The sequence below is a fragment of the Mytilus trossulus genome, chromosome 10, assembly GCF_036588685.1.
Source record: "Mytilus trossulus isolate FHL-02 chromosome 10, PNRI_Mtr1.1.1.hap1, whole genome shotgun sequence".
NCBI classification, from domain to species: domain Eukaryota; kingdom Metazoa; phylum Mollusca; class Bivalvia; order Mytilida; family Mytilidae; genus Mytilus; species Mytilus trossulus.
Genome location: NC_086382.1, coordinates 61,768,887 through 61,788,391, shown reverse-complemented (window position 1 = coordinate 61,788,391; position 19,505 = coordinate 61,768,887). Strand labels below are relative to the sequence as shown.

The 19,505-nt window shown below is 31.3% G+C and overlaps 2 protein-coding genes across 13 annotated transcripts in view; both read right to left on the bottom strand.

The window, feature by feature from the left end:
* The window catches only part of LOC134688335 (sushi, von Willebrand factor type A, EGF and pentraxin domain-containing protein 1-like), a 136,576-nt gene that overhangs the window by 34,002 nt on the left and 83,069 nt on the right, over positions 1 to 19,505 (bottom strand). The window lies entirely within an intron of this gene.
* LOC134688334 (cysteine-rich motor neuron 1 protein-like) overlaps positions 1 to 19,505 on the bottom strand; it is a 35,618-nt gene that overhangs the window by 9,546 nt on the left and 6,567 nt on the right. For 5 of the 12 annotated variants that reach the window (XM_063548930.1, XM_063548934.1, XM_063548935.1 and 2 more), the window contains exons 1-11: positions 17,370 to 17,537; positions 10,348 to 10,497; positions 9,647 to 9,762; positions 9,082 to 9,186; positions 8,375 to 8,482; positions 7,928 to 8,032; positions 6,855 to 7,181; positions 5,626 to 5,916; positions 3,737 to 3,988; positions 1,282 to 1,518; positions 802 to 897 (exon numbers count right to left, since the gene is read on the bottom strand). In XM_063548930.1, coding sequence (XP_063405000.1) covers positions 802 to 897; positions 1,282 to 1,518; positions 3,737 to 3,988; positions 5,626 to 5,916; positions 6,855 to 7,181; positions 7,928 to 8,032; positions 8,375 to 8,482; positions 9,082 to 9,186; positions 9,647 to 9,762; positions 10,348 to 10,497; positions 17,370 to 17,461 — 1,879 coding nt within the window. In that variant the 5' untranslated portion in view covers positions 17,462 to 17,537. Of the gene's footprint in view, positions 1 to 801; positions 898 to 1,281; positions 1,519 to 3,736; positions 3,989 to 5,625; positions 5,917 to 6,854; positions 7,182 to 7,927; positions 8,033 to 8,374; positions 8,483 to 9,081; positions 9,187 to 9,646; positions 9,763 to 10,347; positions 10,498 to 17,369; positions 17,538 to 19,505 lie in introns of those variants that run through there. The other 7 variants (XM_063548939.1, XM_063548940.1, XM_063548932.1 and 4 more) reach the window with 5 other exon arrangements.

The window sequence follows — 19,505 nt, the reverse complement described above, 5'->3', positions numbered from 1 at the left end:
ATTCACATAGTTTTTTTCCCTGACACAGTGACACCCCTCAACACCACCCACCCCCACCTCCCTCTTGACCCATATAGATATATATAACAACCAATGTCGGATAACCAAATCTTGCAGCAGTTCAACCCCCCCCCCTCCCCCAAACTATTTGATTTAAGTTTTTTTTTCTTACATTGATCTTTTGATGTCGCCCCTAAGTGTCAAGATAAGAAAACATATTGATTTAAGCATATATGTCCTATAACAGACAACTAGTATATTCCATTCCCTCTGTTTAACTTCAAGTTGCCGAGTTTTGTCAAATATTTTCATATAACAACTTACATGCTGTATTTTCAAAATCAGACCATACATTTAATATATCATTTATCTTAAACATTTTTATGAATTTTCTAATCTTATTATAATATATCATTAACCGATATTGGTTATGTGATTTACACATAAAAAGTCATTTCATTTGAAGGACATAAGGTGTTCACACAAATGTAAAGACGATACCAATTTCTGGCTCACTATTCGACTACTCCAGACAACATGATCCTTGTGGTGTATTACAATTACAAAAATTTTATGTCAAAATGTCCAAGGGGATTCAGTTCCTTCATTGTCGAGTATTTCACAAGTGTATATAATGCAATGACATTAAATTATAATGATGATTTATTGTATTCGTTTAAGTCTCTAACGTTTGATCATTAAAAGATACATTGACTATCTGAAATTACGGTATGGTTTCTTCTTACAGTTACAATGTACTTTTTAACTCAAATTTTAAATACATTGGAATAGAAAACCTACTTTTGCATGCACATATTGGACAACCCTTCTCATCAGTTTGAAATCCATTTTCACAAAACATTTCACAAATGGGTCCGCATTCAACTGGTGGTTTATCTACATTCATATAAAAAAAATGATAGATGATATAAACATACTTGTTTTGAGTTTCGCATTTACAAATTGGACAACGCTTTCACACCCATTGAAAGGGTTAGATTAAGTGTTTGTAGTGTATTACATTTACACAAAACATTATATCAAAATGTCCAAGAGGATTCAGTTCCTTCATTGTCGAGTATTTCACAAGTGTGTATAGTGCATTGACATTTAATTATAATGATTGTTTATTGTATTCGTTTCCGACTATATGATATGATTCTTGAAGCATGAAGCAATGACTACTACAACTCTTCAATGAAACAGAAAAGGGGGAGAAAGATATCAAAGCTTGAAGAAATAAAAAGAGGGATTTTGTAAGATATAACTTATTTTGTTTACCATCACAGACAGGACAGCACTGCCCGGGAATATTCTTTTGTGATAAACATGTTATTGGAGGACAATCAACAATCCTACATGTCCATTCCGGATTTTGTCTTCCCATTTTAATACAAATGCAAGCGTTGCAGCTATCTGTGCCGACTTCAGACCCTTCTGGATATTCAATTCCGTCCTTTGTACAAGTGTTACGTGGCGGACTGGCGGTTGTTGGTGGGGCCTTTGTTGTAGGAACATCTATAATTCAAATAAGAGTCCAGCAAAACAGTTTTTTTTTAAATACATATAAGCTGATATATAAGTAATTGAGGTGTCCTTAATGCTTGTTTATTTTTTTTAACTAGTACCGCAACGTGCTTATCATAATGATTTTGTATTTGTCGCATCCTCATTTATCCCCTTAGGACAGGTTTATATGAACTAATATCCTTGTCTGGTTAGTAAAAATTAAAAGATATCAACCAAGATGAAACTAAATATTCTGGAACACAACATACAGACGATAATTGTAAACAAAAGGAAATATGCATAACAATATGTAATGATGCAAGAAATGTATACTTAAAAAAAGTATATAAATAATTTATACATATATTTGTTTCAATCTTCACAACCAAACATAAAATAATAATTGCAGTTTTGTCAATTAGTAGAAAAGACATTAGTTTTATTATTGGTATTTGCGTCTGTTTTAAAATGCAGTAAAACAAACAAATTCCAACTTTTCCCACGTATTAGTGTTCAGCATTACAAGAATATTATTAGTTACTAATATTATATAGTTAATATATTAATATTATAGTATATATTATTAGTAAATAGTGTTAAGTTGTACTAAACAAGCTTGCAAGGTTTGTATATGTTCTACGAAGAATAATATTCACCAAAGTTCATGCACTAACCCTTTTATTTATTACCATAGTTTTGTTAATTATCTTCAATTTGAACATTGGTAAATTATTGCAGCCTTTAAGTTTTGTATATCAAGGCTTAATTAACTATTCAAAATAACTTGTTTCCACTGTTTACTTCACAAACATGAAGCCTTATTTGAACTGGCCAATAATTAACAAAGGTACCAGTATTATAATTTGATACGCCAGACGAGCGTTTTGTCTACATAAGACTCATCAGTGACGCTCAGATTAAAATAGTTGTAAAGCAAAACAAGAACAAAGTTAAAGAGCATTGAGGACCCAAAATTCCAAAAAGTTGTGCCAGCTTAGGTACTCGATGCCAGGAATAAGAAAATCCTTAGTTTTTCGAAAAGTTCATAGTTTTGTAAACAGGAAATTTATAAAAATGACCATTTCCAATCTTAAGGTATTAGGAGCATGATAAAAGTGTAGTTAATATAATACCACGTAGACAGGGTATTGAAGAGACAAGCCCCCATTGATACAATATTAACCAAGACTATTAAAGTTGGGGTTGAGATTGAAGTTAAGGCTCTTTGTGAACCCAAATACCCCTTTTATTCTTCTCGATACATCCTGGCTACGGGCATGCACATTATTGTATTGTTTTTTCATGAAAAATTTTAATGTTTTTTCCTACAATTCAAACTTGTTGATTCATAAACATTTAAAGCATATAAAAGTTTCAATTTACTGGCATACACTTGACAGCATCAAACATGTGCAACAATTGTGCAGTCCATAGGAAACCAATGTCATTGGACTGTCGATAAATATGTCCATATTGTCAACCAATACTTTTAATTATAACCACAAATGCATGTGCCATAACCATTTTTGATGCAAGAGGGTTATTGTTATTTGGTTGGATGTTTCACAGCAAAAGCTTTGATATTTTCTATTGCTCGGTATACTTTACTTCGGGTAATAGAAATAATTAACTTATAAACTATGCCAGAGGATTCCATAAAAGCGACATAAAGGTAACGTGTCTATATGTCATATCTTAAAGGCACTTGGCGTTTGAACATTTATTTTTTAAATTCTAGTTGTTTCCCTTTTACAAGAAAACTACAACGAATTGTACGTTATATTATTTTATGCACACGTTCTGAAACCTCTTTCGAACAACTTTAGTAATGAAAACGTAAAGGTCTAAATATTTATAGTTTCTAGACATTTTTAAAACATGAGTATTGAAAAAGTAAAATAACAAAAATACCGAATTCCCTAGGAAAATTCTAAACGGAAAGTCCCGAAGAAGATGGCTAAATAAGAGGCTAAATCACATGAAACGAAAATATAACAACTGTCATATGCCTGACAGTCATTTTCTTGTTTTTTCTTATGAACATATATTGATTAATAATCATTTTTTAAAGCATTAGTTAATGAAGTCTTTCTTTTTTGTACCGTTAGGATTTTATTATATAAAACTGATTATAGAAGCGACATGCTTGAATCCGTTAGTGCGATATTGACCGACTTCTACAAATATTGCCATATACAAACACAAGCATATTTATATTGCGTTATACCGGCACAAGTTGGACAGCATCCAACAGTCGTAATATTTGTGCAGTTTGAGGGAAACCAAAGACATTGGACTGCAGGTGAACAGCTCCATGTTGGGAACAAATCTTGTCCATAATAATCACAAATGCATTTATCACAACCATTGTTTCCTCGTATTTCAGAGCCGATCACAAAATTCGTTCCATTTCTGTAACAGGTAGCCCCTGGCGTCTTGGTTGTAGGCGGTCTCATGGTAGTGGTAGTGGATAAGTAATCTGTTAATCGAGTTAGAAATGTTGAAGTTCGTGTATGACGTTTATAGTCAATATTTTAATGAATAAAAAAATTGCAATTATAGTACACAATAAATGTAACAGGTTCATTTTTGTTACCTACAAAATCAATTACCGTACAGAAGGTTATAAATTTTCATATAGGAGGCATTGATGTATATTGTACTATGCAAAGTATAGAGAAGCATTATCTTCGAACACATATACTGTACAAGGATCATGTTTATTATCGATAATATAATTTTAATAGTTCATTATTATTATCTCAAAACCCTATTTATACAATAGACAAATTGAGAAAATTGTGTCGCATATGAGGTATAACATTTTGTAACACGTAGCACAAATATTAGAAATTAGGCAACAAACTAGGACACTGCGAAAGGCGGAATTTGATTAGGTGAAGAGGTCGAGAGTTGTGTATATGAATTTATCAACAGATGGTATATCAATGACAACCAATTTTACATTTTATTTACGATAACTGTGTTCAAACACGAACATTTATATTAAACAAAAAAATATCATGATGGACGTCTTCGTAGTAAGTAAGTGATAGGTTCATTGTCAATATCGTATCTTCGTACGGTCATACCGAATGAATAAAGTAAGATGCGCAGTTTAGGCGACTAAAAGTTGAATGCTATATGAACCCCAAGAAAATGTCTTTAAAATTAAAAACATATATTTATCATGATGAATCTTATCAAAATAATCGCTTTTGTGATGGATACAAATTGCTATATTATTATGTTATAAACACAAAATATGTATTGGTCTCAGTCATCTTCTTATGTTGTAAGAAAATAAAGAAGTTTATATAAAATATTTCAGTATTTTAAACTTAATTATACCTGAAACTAGGTTAATAGAATAGAGATAAGTAGTTATATGTTGAGAGATTAAAAGAAATTAAATATGGAATGATACACTTACTATTGTTAGTATAGGTATTGTAATACGGATTACAAGTACTTTCAGTACTTTGTTAGGTTAAATGTACTGTCAATTTAAATGGTTCTGAGATTACACTGTTTTTTATAGTTTTAAATATTTTGATTTCATTATTATATATTACGTTGAAAGTGTCACTGTTAGTATTGGTGATCATGCATCTCGAATTTGGAAAAATTCATGTCTTGGTCACATGACATAATTGGCATTAATCCATGAAAATTGAATAAAAAAATTCACGATATTCGATCACTTTTCACAGAAGATAAACCAAAACATTAGGAAACACAACTACAAAATGGTAAATGATACTTACAATGACTTAACGAAATATGAATTAACTATTTTTTATTTTCAATTCGTTTTCTTCAACATCATTTTTCCTCCTCACTATTTAAAAAAAAGTGTCGATGATAACTTATCACAAAGACGTAAAACTATGAGGAAAAAGGTAAAATATTTGAAAGCCACGATAAGCACCACAATTGCTTTAACAATTCAAGAGCAATATATAATAAAAATAATGGGGAGGGGACACACATATTACCAGCGACACCTTTCCATTTATAATCATGCAAAGTGAGTGTAAGTATTTCCAATACCCGGTATCAAATATATATCATGTTACACTGTGTGAGTATATTTTATGATGATGTAGCATTTACCGGTGCATATAGGACAGCATTGACCAGGAATATTTGTATAATTGGCGCATGCTGAATCCCAGAAACAATCTATCACCATGCACTGCCAGCTTGTGGTATCATACAATTCTCCATTGTCAGATGCAGTATATACGCATGTGCAACGTTCACAGTAGTTATTTCTATTTATAGTGGCACCCATTGGGTAACGTGTTCCATTCTCCATACACGTGGAAGGCAAGGTTGTGGTCGGCATTCGTGTTGGCGTTGTTGAGGTTGGTACGGGTGTTGTTGTAGTCGTGGTCGGCATATCTGGTATATGGAAAGACACTTATTCTTACAATGAGAAAATCAAGCAGAAACCAGGGAACAATCGAATGGTACTAATTTAACTTTCAATGCACAAAGTTGCATTAGACTGCATTTGATACACTTATTTTTTACACATATAAAATTGTTTTAATACTATTTTGCTTAACTCTTTACATATAGGTTTAACTATCCAATTAATCGACAAAAATATAATCATTTGAGTTGTCAGGTTCTAACAATTACAATGTATTAATCTACTAATATACTCTCGCAAAAACAAACACTTATGTATATATACATATATTGTGCTTGTACAGTAACTATTTGATGTACTTTTCTTTAAAAAAATAAAAAGAATACTACTTATGTAAACGATAAAATTCAAAAAGACACGTTCATGTTAATCAAATCAATATCTATAGTTTGTTCTCATATCTTAATGTGTTTGTATAGTAATTTTAGATTATTCAAATAACGTAATTAGGTTGATCAAAACAAACAGAATCATTCGAGATTTCTTACACAAGTAACATGGGCAAACATGAAAGCATGTGCATTCAAAGCTACAAAATGTATGTATAAAGCAACAAAGGATCACGTAGTAGAAAACGTAAAAGAAAGAAAGAAATAAGCACACAGCTAAAAGTTATTCTATAGTTGTCTATCGGGATAATGTATATTAACTTCACTCTTAGTTATTAAAAGTAAGTAAGCAAAATCATATATCAATATCTACCATCCTAGAAATAGAATCATTGAAGGGGAAAATGTTAACCAAAGGCTGACATTGACAAAAAATGTAATCACCTGTCTCTATTTAAGTAAAAAAAAACATGAATTCATTGGAGCATTTGTGGGATAACAATCTTTATAAACAACTCACGAGTTTTATATTGTTCCACACGGTTTAAGGTAGATAACTCTTGGCGTGCACTTACCGTCGCATACCGGACAGCACAAGTTAGGGATCATCTTTGTTCTGTAGCATGGAAGTCTGGGACAACTAATAGAAACACATTCCCATGGTTGTTTACTATTAGGATCTTTACATAAACAGGTTGTGCAGGAATCTTGTTGGCGGCGGTGACCGACTGGATAATGTTCACTTTGATAAGTGCATGTTGTAGCCGCTGGTGCCGTGCATTGGTGAGCACCACATCCGTTTACACAACATTTCTGCTCGTTTGGACATCCAGAATCGGTTGTACACATTTCAGCACAAATTCCTGCACCTGATGCTACAGGACATTCACCATCTTTGACTTCTATAATTACAAAGTAAAATGTATAAATCCCTTGTCCTTTTCCTTATATTTCGTAACAGACAGATACAATGGAATTTTGATTATCAAGATGGAAATCTCCTACTCAGATGCGTTATGAAAACAATTCGAATCGTTGGTTTTACTACTCGTATATAATGTAATTAAATGAGTTAACTTCTAACTTGGAGAAGAAAATATAAATCAATAAGATGGGTTAACATGTGCTCGCTATCTTGGAAGCTACATAAGAAAGCAAAATAAAATAGTTCTTATCATCAAATACTTACAGTTACGAAAAATTTAATATTTTATTCATGTTTTACTCATTGATTTCATAGGGAAAACGAGTTAACAAGTTAAGTTTAAGCAGCGTAATTTATATTTCATTTTTAATTTGTGGAAGTACATTCATACATCTATAAAAACATGAAAAACGCTGACAATCAACCGAACAAATGAAAAACCAATTGCCATTTCCTTAATTTGTACATTGTTAAATGTGATTTCTCAAAGCCACTTTCGCATTAGAGGCTCGATTAAAGCTAACATCATATTTAAGCATATATCCATTCGAGAGTTGATTACCGCATTTTAAACATAATTACAATGTATATGGAAAGATGAGCAGTGCTCAAAGTAAACATTTGAGAGCTGCAATTCCCGAATACTGATTCGGATTTAACTCTCTAGAAAAAAACAAAATGTATGTAAAAATACTTCAAAGAAGCATATCATGTCATACCTACCTTTCTCACACGACTCCCCTTCATAGCCAGGTGGACAGGAACACATTGGTCTATATATTCCATCAATGCAGCTTCCGCCATTTTGGCACCCAGGATTACATACAGCTGCAATAAGAAACCATATAAACTTTTAGAAATGTCATTATTTAAAGAAATTTATATCAAATTTCAACGATTCACTGATATTTACTCGCTATATACTGTATAAAGGTTGAAAATCACATCTATTATCAAGATCTTGCGTTATATGTAAACATGTTGACCACTATAGTATCTATTAGGCTGCTAATAATCCTGTTTTGAATAAATTTGGCATTTCAAATAAATGTCTATAATATCTTTTTGACGCTCTTTTGTTTTGTGTCAAAGAATAACATTTTGGGAAGATTTTCACACACATACAAACACAGACGAATGCCCTTATGTGTTCTGGGCAACCAAACTTACGTGTTTCACACTGTTTCCCGGTATATCTTCCATCGGGACATACACAAACAGCTTCTCCATCTCTGCCGGAACAAATTCCATTATTCAAACAATGAGGCGTGCAAACAGCTGAAAATAAAGGGGAAATAAAATGTGTAATTGTTTTGAATATTATTGTAGTATGTATGGCACAAATACATAAATGTTACATCCAAGTTTTACTCACTGGCTGCATCGAGACAACAAGTTAGTGCGTGAAGTTCAAGCACCTAGAGTCTCATTTTATTTTTTAAATTGTGGAGGTACTTTCAAACATCCATTAAAACTGACAAAATCATACACAGCCACTCAAAGGAACAAGTGAAGGAGATCATATATTTGTCACCATTCCATTGCATTATCAAGTCAGTTTAACTTTTTGCTGCTTTGTAAAAAATGTCAAATAATACAAAAATTATTCATAGGTTTACCAATTCATATAAACACCAAGGTGTCTATTTTTTACCATTGCGCCCAACCAATTTTACAGATCGAGTCAACGTGGAAAGGCACATAGCAAAATATACCAATTACATGGTATTGTATGGTTACATTAGTGCTTTTCGAGTAAAGATATCTCGAAGACTTCAGATCATCTTTTGTTATACATAAGATTATTTAATTACATAAACATCTCTATTTTAACAAACAGGCAATAACGTAATGGATTTATGATAATTTATACATACCAGATTCACAATGTGTCCCGGAAAATCCGTTCGGACAAGAACAATAGTAACCTGCAGGAGACCCGCCATTTTCACAGGCAATTTGTTGAGTATTTGCATCTGCTTCTACAACAGTAAATTAAGGAATTAAAAGTTAGACTCTGTAGATTAACTTGTTGAAGTAAAGTTGTATGTTTTACTACTTTACGCGTTAAATATTATGAAAATGATAACAGGAATCACCAAAAAATATTGGACAATACAATAGACCATTAACGCCTCACTTTTCCAAGATATAGATGTAAACGAAAAACCAAAAATAAAACACAAAAAAAACAGGCGTGTTCCATATCGCCTAATGTCACTTTAAATCGTTGTCTTTTGTTGCTTACAACTACTCAATTTGAATTTTTGTAAAAAGTTGCATCATTGGCAATGATATCATATTTCCCTCCTTATTTTATGTTAAGTTGCATTAAATGTGTGTTTGAAAGTTAAGATTCATCAATTTTAATTGTCGAAACCCTATTATCAAAATATAAGAAAACAAAATTGGAAACAAAATCAAACATTTTATAAAACTTACTGATCGAACATTGGCCATATTCGTCAAGTGTCCACCCGTCACAACATTTTGGTGTACATGTTGACTCGGTCACATTATACGTAACACGATCAACACAGCCTTGTCTAATCTTATAACTACAATAAAAAAATGTATCTATGTTATTGGTTTGTTTTTCGCAATAGAAAGTTGGGCAATTATTTCTGACTTTAACTTATGAAATTTCGATTCGTAAGTGGTACTTTTTTACGTTCCTCACTACATTTGATTTTGTCTTGCTGTATATGAACTGTTTTGCTAGTATTTTTTAATACACATATGTTATTGTTGATCATTGTTTAATTGAGTTCTCCTCATGGTGATAAGATAGTGTCTCTTATGTCTACACGTTAATGCTTATATCCATATCATTGATTGTCATTGGTTGTTGTCTGCTGTATAAAAAGAAGATGTGGTATGAATGCCAATAAGACAACTGTCCATAAGAGACCAAAATGACACAGACATTAACAACTATAGGTCACCGTACGGCCTTCAAAAATGAGTAAAGCCCATACCGTATCGTTTGTTTTCACTTTTCAAATGTTTCAAATTTTGCACGCCTGGAACTTTTTTAATTCTACACTTCCTAAACGATACGTGTGTTACTCATTGTAAAAGGTCAGCCGTACGTTGACCACATCCTCTTATTTCAAATTTTAATAACAATGAGTATTCCTTGCCTGTATCTTTTTCTGTAGTAACATACATCAGATGGGTCAGTAGGTGTAACTTGACATTTCCTGCAGCGCTCGATTGTCTGTTGATATGTTTTTATCTCCCAATCACAACACACATGATCTTCATCATCACGTGAGGGACACTGTCTGTGTCTGAAATAAACAAAAAATACAAATTGATAAAGTTGTAAATAGCATTCTGGCGCAGTACACCTTTCATGGAAACATTGTCTATCTTAACTGTTCTTTAATCTTGTTTTTAACATATTCATTCATAAACATGTTTTTTTAACGATTTATAGTTACTTTATCAGTCAAAAGATTCCTTATTAACATCATATGAAGGGACAGTGTACTCGATTCACATGTACTTGTCAAAAGTAACATAGAAGTGATTGGTATTAACTCTTGATAATTACTTTGTTTTGTCTAAAAGGAGATAGTGTAAATTTTCCGGTTGTGAACTTTCCCTGTCTATGTAGCATTTTAGCATCGACTGTATATGAAATATGTATCCTCAAATAGAAAAATGTCCAAGACCATGCGTATCTATCATGACTTGCTTGATGGGGGTGTTGCCAAGAAAATCAACAAATGTTGAACGCTTGTGTCTATGTATCTTATTTTCTGGTGGTGTCGTAATCTTACACTATCTATAGATATTTGTTGAATTTGGATTTGTGTTGCTGTTGAGACAATTGTATAACGAGACAAAATTAGACCAGGTGAATGAAGATGATTTATGTCAGACATGTGTGCCTCGATCGTTCTATTCGAATTCATTTTTTATTCCAGTCTTTGTGTGGTCTTTTATCACTGTGTTAATGATTTACTTGTGTTTCTTGTACTTTACATATTGAAGTAGATATTTATAGTATCAAATAAATTTCCATATGGGTATAATTATACCAGCTTATACAATTCAAATCGTGATAATCAACACAAAGGCTGATTATAGAACGTGACTTGCAAACCTATGGACCAGTAGATACAGAGATTTAAATAACACTACTAGAACAGACGTACTTAAGTTATTTGTAAACAAAAATAATGCATACATCCTTGTCTGTATTTATATAGATATTCTAAATGATGTCCGTTTATTTAACCTCGGTTCATAAGGCCTTGGCATTAAATCATAACCACGGCATGTTTATATATATATATATATATATATATGTTATACTCGATAATTCTTAAAGGTATATATATTGAATGAACAGATTGCGGTATAAAAACTTAATAGTTCTTGTATGATGTTTTTTTTGGGTTTTTTTTAAGTTTAACGGGAACAAACGCGGGAATACGAGATGGGCGTTCCACATTATGTATGGTGTTTCATCGATGTGACATGCAAAGCTGAATATGATAATATTATATTTTCTTGATAATCCCAAATAAGATACATCAAGTATATGGCATGGTATTGGTTGCAAAAATTTGATATTTTTCATTCAAATGCAATATTTTTCATTTAATTGGTATATTTTTTCATTTATATGCAATATTTTTTCATTTATATGCAATATTTTTTCATTTGTATGGTATATTTTTTCATTTATATGCAATATTTTTTCATTTATATGCAATATTTTTTCATTTATATGCAATATTTTTCATTTGTATGGTATATTTTTTCATTTAAATGGTATAATTTTTCATTTATATGCAATATTTTTTATTTTAATGGTATAATTTTTCATTCAAATGGTATAATTTGTCATTCAAATGCAATATTTTTTATTCAATTTGTATAACTTGTCATTGTAATGCAATATTTTTCATTCAATTGGTATAATTGTCGTTTTTTTATTTATATGCAATAATTTTTATTTATATGCAATAATTGCATTATGGGAAATTGTTTGACGTCACAAGGTCAAATTTGCAACAACGTTTGTGATTGGTCGATATAGTCGGGCAGCCCCTGCTTGACTCACATGTTGAAGTTGGCACGTTCTCTATGAACTCCCCTGGTTTGATTAGCTGTTGATATCTATATATGAGAAGGTAACGTTTTGTATAACTGTTTGCATTCCCCCTTTCTTTCTCAACACGAATGCATGACCAAGAATTAAAAAAACGCGTCGCCCCACTAACTAAATCTTGCGTTCATGCGAGTCCGGCATTGCAGGCTGATACTGTTAGTGTTACTGTTAGGATTATGTACCCTTGTGTTGATTCAATACTAAACATATGGAAAGTTTATAGAAAATCCATAGTCCAAATAATTATGACGTCTGGCAAGGCTATTTTGATTTTTTTTCTTGGACGCCTTCCTGCGACCAAAATAGCCTTGCCAGACGTCATAATTATTTGGACTATGGATTTTCTATAAACTTTCCATATGTTTAGTATTGAATCAACACAAGGGTACATAATCCTAACAGTAACACTAACAGTATCAGCCTGCAATGCCGTACTCGCATGAACGCAAGATTTAGTTAGTGGGGCGACGCGTTTTTTTAATTCTTGGTCATGCATTCGTGTTGAGAAAGAAAGGGGGAATGCAAACAGTTATACAAAACGTTACCTTCTCATATATAGATATCAACAGCTAATCAAACCAGGGGAGTTCATAGAGAACGTGCCAACTTCAACATGTGAGTCAAGCAGGGGCTGCCCGACTATATCGACCAATCACAAACGTTGTTGCAAATTTGACCTTGTGACGTCAAACAATTTCCCATAATGCAATTATTGCATATAAATAAAAATTATTGCATATAAATAAAAAAACGACAATTATACCAATTGAATGAAAAATATTGCATTACAATGACAAGTTATACAAATTGAATAAAAAATATTGCATTTGAATGACAAATTATACCATTTGAATGAAAAATTATACCATTAAAATAAAAAATATTGCATATAAATGAAAAATTATACCATTTAAATGAAAAAATATACCATACAAATGAAAAATATTGCATATAAATGAAAAAATATTGCATATAAATGAAAAAATATTGCATATAAATGAAAAAATATACCATACAAATGAAAAAATATTGCATATAAATGAAAAAATATTGCATATAAATGAAAAAATATACCAATTAAATGAAAAATATTGCATTTGAATGAAAAATATCAAATTTTTGCAACCAATACCATGCCATACAAGTAAGCTTTTCCTATCATATTTTTTCTCAGAATATATTTTTTAGTTTATAACCATTCTAAAAATGTATACTCTACTGTCTACACTCATAATTATTTTCTTTCGTTTATGATGTGTCAATTATTTCATTTATAACCCAAGTGTTTATTTTATATAATGTTATTTATAGACACAGTGAAATAATTGTTAAAACCTTCAAATCTTCTTACAGGTGGATTTAAACGTGATTTAACTTTACATAAAATGATAAATATTTGAACTTATGAGGAAGATTGGCAAAACCCCAATTGGTGTCAAATTTTGTTTTTTCGTTACATGTAAAGGTCTAACAGACACAATGAAAACATGTCGAACAAAACATTGTATGAGAAAGTTGAAGGTCACACCTTCTTAATAAAAACAAACTGTATTCGCCAAGATTTCAGCATTATTTTACAAGATTAAGGCATCTTACAGATTGATATGGGGTAAATAAAGAGCGGAACAGCTACAGTTGATGCGTCAAATGTTTTCTAAGCTACCTCCCGGTTATTTAATCGTGACATAAAATCCTTATTATTACTTATGTAAACCAAACTTTTTTTGCTGTTATACGTCAATTGAAAATTCAACGCAGTTAGAATAAATCTTTCTGTCCAGTTCAATTGATTTTTATAAGTTGTTCTAATGCTGTAGCGTCTCGGTTTTGGTGGAGAGGAGCACACAAACATGTTTACCCGACCATATTCTGTATGTGCCTGCTTGATGTATAATCATGTTCGTTTACTCTTATACACAAACATTCGGCCGTTATGATTTTTTTCGTTTGAATTATTTTTCGTTTGTAATTTCAGGGCCTGTTAATGCTTGATATGTCAAATGGGTTTTGCTCATTGTTGAAGGCTATATTGTGACCTATAGTTGACCATCATTTTGGTCTTTAATGGAGAGTTAACTCGATAGTAATATACCACATCGTATTTTTATAGTGTCCTAGATTATCATTTATAAAGAAAAACTTGATTCACCCAAGATTCGGAATAGCTAGCCATGATTTATTTTGTCAAAATAGAAAAAAATACTTTATTGCGATTTTAAACTTGAGCCAAGCGTAGTTTCGTTTCGTTTTATGCTTCACAAAATGAAGATGGATATCAAAATCCAAAAGTTTTACGAATGCAAAGATAATGCAAAAGATCACATGGCTTCTGAAGGTTAAGTCAATACGGGAAAACCAAAAAAAAAATCCGGAATGAGCTTAAGTTATGTGCATGTGTTAATGAATATGAGAATGTGTGAAGATCAAAAGAATTGAGAAAGGAAACAGGAAATGTACTAAAGAATCAAAAATCCGACCATTAACATACAGAGAGAAAATCCCTTAATCGGAGGAGGGCTTCAGCTGGCCCCTAAACAATAATGTCTACTAGTTCATCGAAATGAACACAATGTTTATTGTAACTCCTAGATAGATTTAAAAAAAAAAAAAAAAAAAAAGGAGAAAAGGTATCCTTCCTTTTAATTAATGCACTTCAATGCTAATGCATGTATATCCATAAACCTTCTTCGACTTTCAATTCCTTTACAAATGTTTAAATTAATGTTCTGATAACTGACCTTATGGCTCTTGTGGGTAAACCGAACGTGTGTGTGACGAATTTATGATAATTCAATCTTAATATTATTTTATTATATAATTCATTGAATTAATTAGATAGTAAACCAGGATGCACCATGTAGTATATGGTATATGTTTCTCGGAAAAACCCACGTTACCTGAAAAATCTTGAAAAGTCGTCAAATTATAAGACATGAAATGAAGTGTAATATTATTCTATACTTCTTATGTGAAATAGTACAATTTTGTTAACATTCAAATAAGGAGATGTGATTTTATTGGCAATGAGAAAATTCGCCACCAGAGTTCAATATAATGGATATAACTACACTTATAAGAAATCATGTACAGGCCGTAACCGTACGGACTTCTAAAATGAGAAAACTCGGTTTCCGAATTAAATGATTTCAAATGAAACAAACATAAACGAAGAAAAAACAAACAAACAATATGTCTCTTGTGTTTTATTGGATAAAACAGAATGTAAAAAGAGCAAACGTTAAGTTACAGCGGAGTCGATAAAAAGTCTGTTTCGCAAATCAAATTACCAATATATATCATATATATAGTGACTAATTAATGACCTCCAAAAAATGCAATACAATACCGGCTATTAGATGGAATATGAACATTGATATAGTTTCTCTGACTTTCAATTTCAATTCCTTTTTACAATTTAAATTTCAAGTTCTGTAAAGTGCACTTAAATCTCCCGTATTTTCATGCCTTAGATTTATATCTAGTTAACCAATGAAATCGTACTTCCTTGTTTGGAAGTTATGATGGTTTCAGCTAATTATGTAGTTATACAATCATAGCCATTCACAAAGTGAAACTGCAAACGTGTTTAATATACGGAAAATATGTTTCTAAGAACATTGAAAACATATAAACTGACAGGTTAAAATCTGATACTTAAACCTATATGCATCAAGTATAAATGGTTTCTCCTAAACAGACCGACATGTCAAACTATGAAACAATTCAAATGAGAAAACCAGGAGCCTTATTCATGACAAACTATTAATAATAGAAGATACAAAAGAACAGACAATAATAACCCATAACGATCATTACAACTGAGTTACAATTTTTAACCGGAGTTACAATTTTTAACCGATTAACCCTCTCAAACTGGAACAGCACAACACAAGGACACACACTTCAGAGCTCAAGTTGACTCGTCTGATAGAGAAAAGGCATGATAAACAAAGAATAACAAAAAGATAAAAGATACAAAGACATGAAGTACTAATCTAAGAGTTAGTGGGAGCAAGGACTTATATAGACTGTCTATATAGGTCCCTGGTGGGAGCTAGTTCGAAGCCAATTGCAATTTATTGATATCTATGCTCTAAACTTGAGGCATGAAATCAATGATGTTAATGGAAAATAAATAAAAAGTATCATATACCTTGTTTATAAACAACAAATAGTGTTACAAGTGTAAATAATTTATTGGATTGGCATCGATTATTATTTGCTATACTAAGTATAAGATACTACCTTAGTAGTCGGTAATAATATAAAAAATTACCAATACTACTGTAGAAATAATATATGTAAAGTAGTATACCACAAGAGGAAGAAGAAGAAGAGAAAATAACAACAGCTATTTAAATAAAGACTGGAGTATTTCACATATTACAAAGATATAGGAAGATGTGGTATGAGTGCCAATGAGACAACTTTCCATCAAAGTCACAATTTATAAAAGTAATCCATCATAAGTCAAGGTATGGTCTTCAACACGGAGCCTTGGCTACATCTAGTTTTATCGCAGAGCACGGAAAATATTTAGGGACAAGTACTTTGAACTGTTTCATAATGAGCGCACTATGATTACATCTACCCGCTACTGGACAGAAACATTCATTCACCATAAAACTGGTGATTCCATGACGCAAAATATAATTAGAGGCAGATATTGTCAAAATTTGGATCATACTGACTTATCAATATTAAGACATTAATTGAAATATGTGCTATTTCCTGTAACCCATACAGTTCTTTTTTAAACACTGCAAAATGTATTAGAAGAAATTGCGCGAATTATTTTTACATATATTACGCTCCTTTTTTTTCAAATACACTGTCTACATCATTAATGATGTATTTCAATTGCTTCTTAATTCACAAAATTATCTAAAAATTATAGTACTTGTTAGCTAGCTTTTTTATATAATCTAATGATGTGTTTGCGTAACGTCCGCAAACAGCAACATCAAGTACATTGAGTTTGTATTATCAAGAGAATAACTAAAAACCACAACAACAAAATTAATTTGTTTAACTCACGGTCGTTTGTGATGTCTCCTCCACCAATGACCTTCTGACAATATAAATAAAACCGACAAAATCACCAGAATTATAAGAATTCTTTGCGCCATTTTCTTCGGGTATATAAGTCTTACATTATTAACTTTTCTACATGTCACCTGGTTTACCTATTAATTGATTTGAATGGCTTCGCTTCAAAGAACACTTATTTTTAAAATCATGTGAATGAACATACATGTATGTTTTAACAATTAAATTATTATAATATTGATCTAATAAATAGAACATGACAATGATTGTCGTGTCCTAACCTCGGTTAATTTGATATCACTCCGTCTCTTTCAATTTTCTAGTGTTCGCTTTCCATTCCCTTTATAGAGACTTTCTGCTGGACGCTTCTTACATGATTTACATTTTCGGTTGCTTCGATATGCATATACTTTATAACGTTTCATATATCTATTTGAAAGCTGTCTTTATGATAAAAAGAACGGATAAATGTTCTTATCTATATTGTCCGGTGACCTATAGTTGTTAATGTTTGTGTCATTTTGGTCTTTTGTGGATAGTTGTCTCATTGGCAATCATACCACATCTTCTTTTTTATATTATCTATATTGTGTAGCTTTTGCTTGAAATGCACGCCTGATCTTTAACTGTAAGATGTCATGTTAAGTCTGATATTTGTGTTGACTTCAATTGCACGTGTGTTATATGATCTAACTAACTGTTAAACACCATCTCGTTTAGGTATGTCTTGTCAAAACAAATCTTAAGATACCGACGATCCTTATTTATTCCATAAAGGTATACGTCAAAATAAGAACAAACCGGCGACCACAATACACACAATCACAGACACACACATTAAATAAAAGATGGTCGGCTGGTCTTCAACTTCTTGTTTATTTATATTGTTTTACCAGATCTTTTATAGATGTACTTAGCAAGTCTCAATACTATATTTACAAACAGTGTACACATTCCTTATGCATACATTTTTTCTCTTATTGATTTTAAATCATTTTATAATGTTATAATACCGCCTTTGAAGAAAGTTAGCTCTCATTTTATCAGTTTAAAATGCATTTTATCCCAGTAAAGAAATTTAAGCCTCGAGTTTTAAATGAATTATTAACAAATGTGATATTTTCTACAGAACTCACTGGAAGAAGCATCACAACATTTTAAAAACAAATATTGCACAAATAATGATATACGATTAGAAAATTTAATGACACTGTCATTTTCGTGTATCTGAATTCAGGGACAGTGTTGAAATCAATATTATTCATTACTGTTCAAGTATTCTTAAGTTTCTTCGCAAAAAAAATCTATCCTGTAGAATTGCATACTATAATACAAGGAAAGATGAGGTTTTATTGACAATTAGACAACTTTATCAGAGACCAAGAGACGAGTATTTAGACAACTAAAGACACTGTACGGCGTTCAACAAAGAGCAACACCTTTTGCGTTTAGTAAGGGCACCAGCATATAGCACAATGGACACAATTATCAACAATGCAAGATAAAACTAAAACGGAAGGCCTAAGTTATACTAGTAAGACAACTGACAACAACCTAAAAACATGTAAGGCAAAATCCAAACAACAACAAATAGTATCTTACAGACAAGTCTGAAAGGAAAGCTTTCATCTTGGATGCCAGGCATGTTTAGTTATATTATGGTTTGGGATGGACGGTTAGCAAATTAACTCAGTGAACCATCTGAATTTTGCTGTTTCGATTTTATCAAAAAAGAAAAAAAACAGTAAATAGGACTTGCAGATTAAATCAATTCAAATTAGAAATTTATACCTATAACAAAAATGTATCATTTATAGTTCAGTAGACATACACTATATGTAATCGATTATATAAAACATTACGTAAAATATTAATATTCAATGTGTAGATAATGCATAAATTAAGTCAAATGAAAAAAATACTAAGACTTTATGTCACATGTTAATATGAACCAATCTTGCAAAATATTCGTATCAGATTAATGAATGATAGACATTTTGTTTTACCTGACAGACTTTTGAAGATAAAAATAGGTTTGTGTCTTGTTTTAATTTCTTTTGTTTAAATATATTTTTATTATGTTAATACATTTTAAAACTGTTCTAATTCAGGAGTATGACTACC